The sequence below is a fragment of the Priapulus caudatus genome, unplaced genomic scaffold, assembly GCF_000485595.1.
Source record: "Priapulus caudatus unplaced genomic scaffold, Priapulus_caudatus-5.0.1 Scaffold870, whole genome shotgun sequence".
In the NCBI taxonomy this organism is placed as follows: Eukaryota; Metazoa; Priapulida; class Priapulimorpha; order Priapulimorphida; family Priapulidae; genus Priapulus; species Priapulus caudatus.
The window spans coordinates 73565-77742 of record NW_014577931.1 but is presented as its reverse complement, the minus strand read 5'-3'; the positions used below and the strand labels follow the sequence as shown (position 1 = coordinate 77742).

Genomic DNA, 4178 nt, shown 5'->3' with positions numbered 1-4178 from the left:
TTTTTCGCGGGGTAATGCGAAGACAGGCGATAGGCAGTTAATAGTCAGTGTGGTGTATCCCACCAGTGTATCCCACCTCTCTCACCGCAGCCACTGCCATTTTTCACCACGCGCGCTCTCTTTCTCCCTCTCACTTTCTTTCCCACGCGCGTGCGCGCTCTCCCACTCTCTCTCTCTCTCTCTCTCTCTCTCTCGTTCTTTCTCTCTCTCTCTCTCACTCTCGCTCTCTCTCTCTTTCTCACTCTCTCTCTCTTGCTCTCGCTCTCACATTCTCTCTCTCTCTCTATGTCTCTCTCTTTGTGTATATCAATTAGACATGCACTGATGCCAACAAATATATCAACGCATTGATTGAAATTCGTGAAGTAATGATGAAGGGCAGAAATATATCTGTACAGTTAACCAAATTTTCACTGCTAGTATAAAATAATTTTTTAGTAATTACATTTATTTGTCATTACTCATATATATATATATATATATGTATTTCAGATGAGGAATCAGTGATTAAGATGTGGACCACAGCACCATGCAGTAGCAGCGCTAGTGCAGATGCCCTGTCAGCTGGCATGAGCAATAATCAAGACAGCCAACACACAGCTTCTGAGAACGACGTTCAATCTGTATCTACCTCCTGTAATCACACTGTAACCTCTCAGGAAAACACTACTCAATTCATGCCACCAGCTGACAACCAAGCTTGTGCATCACAAGCAACTCAAGGTGTTTCTAACAGTCATTTGCCAGATCCTTGTGTGGCGATGAGAGCCAGTTGTGAACGCTTCTTTAATCCCCTGTCTTCGTTATCGGTGGCAGCACCCGTCGCACCGTCGTCACGGCAAGATGATAAACAATCGCGTTCAGCTGCAGTATCGACACAAGAAACGGCCCTGTCCTCGAATCTTCACAGTGTTCATCATGAGATGCTGTTGGACAGTGGTGCGCATGAAGTAACTCAGCAATCACGGGTACATGAGGTTGTATCACTCGATGATCGTCAGCCTGGGATCGAGCAATCTAACGATGGGCATCACGCTAAGCTGGCTCGTGTGGATTGTGCCAGTCTACGGGAAACAGCAACAGGCGATCATGGGGCAGCACTGATTAACTCAACAAAGACGCCTGCCTGCCTTGGTAAGGGCACGGTTGTAAACGTTGTGTGAATTTCTAGGAAAATATGGTAACAGTTACGAGCCCTCCTTCGCTAGAAATGTTGTCCACCACGATCATGTGTTATTTTGAGTCTAGCATCTCTCTTGGCGGTGTTGGTAATATTGTTGTGAGGACAACATTACATTAAAAGGGCATATATTACGCTGTAAAAAGTCAGCACAACTTGCATAATATAAGAAATTATTCACAACCCCATTAAACCAAGACTTGATTTAGTTCATGTTTTTTACTGTCAGAAAATGGGACTATACGAAAACAGACTGAACCGTCAGAATTTGTCAAGAGGAGGAGGATGGCAACAAAAACAGAAAAGGATTCAGTATTGATGAAATGCAAAGGATGGTAAGCCATTCAAAGAGTATTCTACTTTTATTTAAATGGGAATCATTGTTACTACATAACTTGAAAAAATGTAGAGCAAATCCACATATTATGAAGAAATTGATGTGTGTGTGAAGAAAAGACGGGCATGTATTTGTAGTAATAAGTGAAAGCATGTGTGAAGTCCTGTACAGCTGTATAAAATGTAAATTTGTCATTTAGTATTGTTCGTTTATTAGTTCTTTCAGATTCAGTATAGAAATTCCTTCTTTTTTAAAAATAAAATACAGGTCTATCATGGACGAACCAAGTGGTGGCAGTGTTCTGCTAGAATGCAATAGTTGTGGAGGTGTGGTGGTAATTTACTTCTTGTATTATGATAATTAAGAGGTTTACAGTATTGATGCTAGAAAGAGTAGTGTCCCGTTTGACCTAAGTGTATGTGAACGTGCCTAATTCTAGGTAAAATGTTACTTTTCCATGCAACTAAACGTAAACGGAACAATACTTGCTCTGATGAAACCTCATGTAAAGGTTCTGTTGACAAACCCATTTAGTATTCTTTTAAGATATTTTTTTCATTTCTTAGATGACTTTATTTCAAGTCAGTTTTCTAATATCTCCATTTGTGTTGGCCTGTTCCCCTTAGTTATTGTGTCATCTCACGCTCTTTTTCTTCTATCCCTCTCTGCATCCATCTATCTATCTATCTACCTACCTTTCTATCCATCTAGCTATCTATCCATCTAGCTATCTATCTATCTATCTATCTATCTATCTTTTTATCTATCTATCACCCTGTGTCACATTTAATATGTTACTATATTATTATCTTGCTATGCTTGCTGTAAATGCAAAGTGATGAATAGCTACTATGATAAATACCTGCTATTTTTTACAGATTTCATTCAGGCACGTCTTTTCGAGAAGCACATTGCAGAGTGTGTTGTGGATATCACGTCCATCGTCAACCACTCGTCACGCGAAATCTCCGCAAACCAACAGGTGGCCAAAATGTCCGAGATCTCGGGGTGGGGTGCTCGTTCTGGTGGTGATGCAGTGCGGTGCGAGGGACAACAAGTGGTGACAATAGACGAGACAGTGCCACCTCCCACGGCTCTCCTCTCTCCCTCATCCCAGAGCGTGTGTGTCGAGCGACAAGGCGTGGGAGGAGCAAAGTCGCAGCTCGGACATGAGCCAGAGCAAGGCAGCGTCGTGCGAGCATCCCTCGTGTGTCCGCTCTGTGGCGGCTTCGTGGAATCTCTCGATTGCCTCGACAAGCACGCTGGCCAGTGTACAAACAGACCAGCACAACACATGTGGGAAGCTGCTACCAAGCTGCTGGATCAAAGTGATTAGCTGCAATGATAGTTCCATTTGTTGCAGTAATTGCAAGGCAAGTGCAAGTTATGATCAGTAGGGGTAGCTACACTGGTGCCTGTGTTTGTGTGAGACTTATTTGATCACCAAAGCTATATATAAGGATGGCTGTGTTACTATGGCAGAGCTGTAGTCAGTGTGGTTACCTATACTGATGGCTGTGGTGGTATAGCAGTGTTATGGTTAGTATGATTAGTTTTTAGTAGCTGCATTGGTATAGAAGGGCCGTGATGAGTAAAAAATGTAATTGTACAAATGTTCTTTAATATCAAATATTGTTTAGTATTTGCGTATGCTTTTTTGTTCACGTTATTAAATGTAAAAATATAGTAAAACTGTTAACATGCTATCATGTACTGTACTACACAATACTATTCTATATTATATATATATATGCATGGTGTGTGCGTGTGTGTGTGCGTGCGTACGTGCGTGCGTGTGTAGAAGTAGTTGTTTGCAATCGCACTGTTTCCATACTATCAAGCTATCCACACACCCAGACGCTCTTATAGAAACAAATGGATCGGCAAATGGCAATGTGTAGTTGCTGATGTACATGGTTGTCATGCATCAACCACCTAGATGCTCATGTGTAAAGTCCCTAACGGCAACTGCAGAAAAAACATTGCAGTGTTTAGTGTTATTAAACGAAAAAGTCATTTTTACATCATGTATGAACTGTTTTCTTTGGTATAAAAAAATCGTGATAGTGAGATGACGGATTAGTCTGTTTCTTTATTGCCGGCCACTTGCACGTGGCGTGTACAAAGATACTTTGAAAGGATCGGAAAAAAAAATGTTAGAGGTATATATATATATATATCAAGAGTGTATTAGATATAGTATAAGTATACTTAATACGCTCTTGTATATATAATTATCAGGAGTGTATCAATATTGATATACTCATTGATATAACATTGATATATCATATTGATACGCTCCTGTAATTATGTATGTCGGAATTTAGCAATTTAACATTAATGACAATTTATTACTAGCATGTGGCAGTCATGGTTATTTTATGCATTGGCTGTTGTCTTTTCAATAAAACATACGGGGTGCAAGGCAAGGTTGCCTGAGTTTACTAACAGCAGGGGGTTAATAATGACAAATTTGTCATTATTAACCCCTGCTAACAGTAAGCTGCTTGCAAGCAGAAGAGACGTTCCCCCCCCCCATCCCATCCCACATACACACACACAAGCGGGCCCACAAGCACGCGCAAACAGACACGTACACTGAAGCGCGTGCACGCAGAAAGAGGGCCACTGCTATCTGTGAGCCGTGACGTCACGCAGCAT

General features: G+C 41.3%; 1 protein-coding gene across 1 annotated transcript in view; it reads left to right on the top strand.

The window, feature by feature from the left end:
• Positions 1 to 3587, top strand: part of LOC106814088 — a 9995-nt gene extending 6408 nt beyond the window's left edge. Inside the window, exons 4-7 of the mRNA XM_014818364.1 lie at positions 493 to 1134; positions 1410 to 1515; positions 1785 to 1843; positions 2396 to 3587. Coding sequence (XP_014673850.1) covers positions 493 to 1134; positions 1410 to 1515; positions 1785 to 1843; positions 2396 to 2853 — 1265 coding nt within the window. The 3' untranslated portion in view covers positions 2854 to 3587. The remainder of the gene's footprint in view (positions 1 to 492; positions 1135 to 1409; positions 1516 to 1784; positions 1844 to 2395) is intronic.
• The last annotated feature ends 591 nt before the right edge of the window (positions 3588 to 4178 follow it).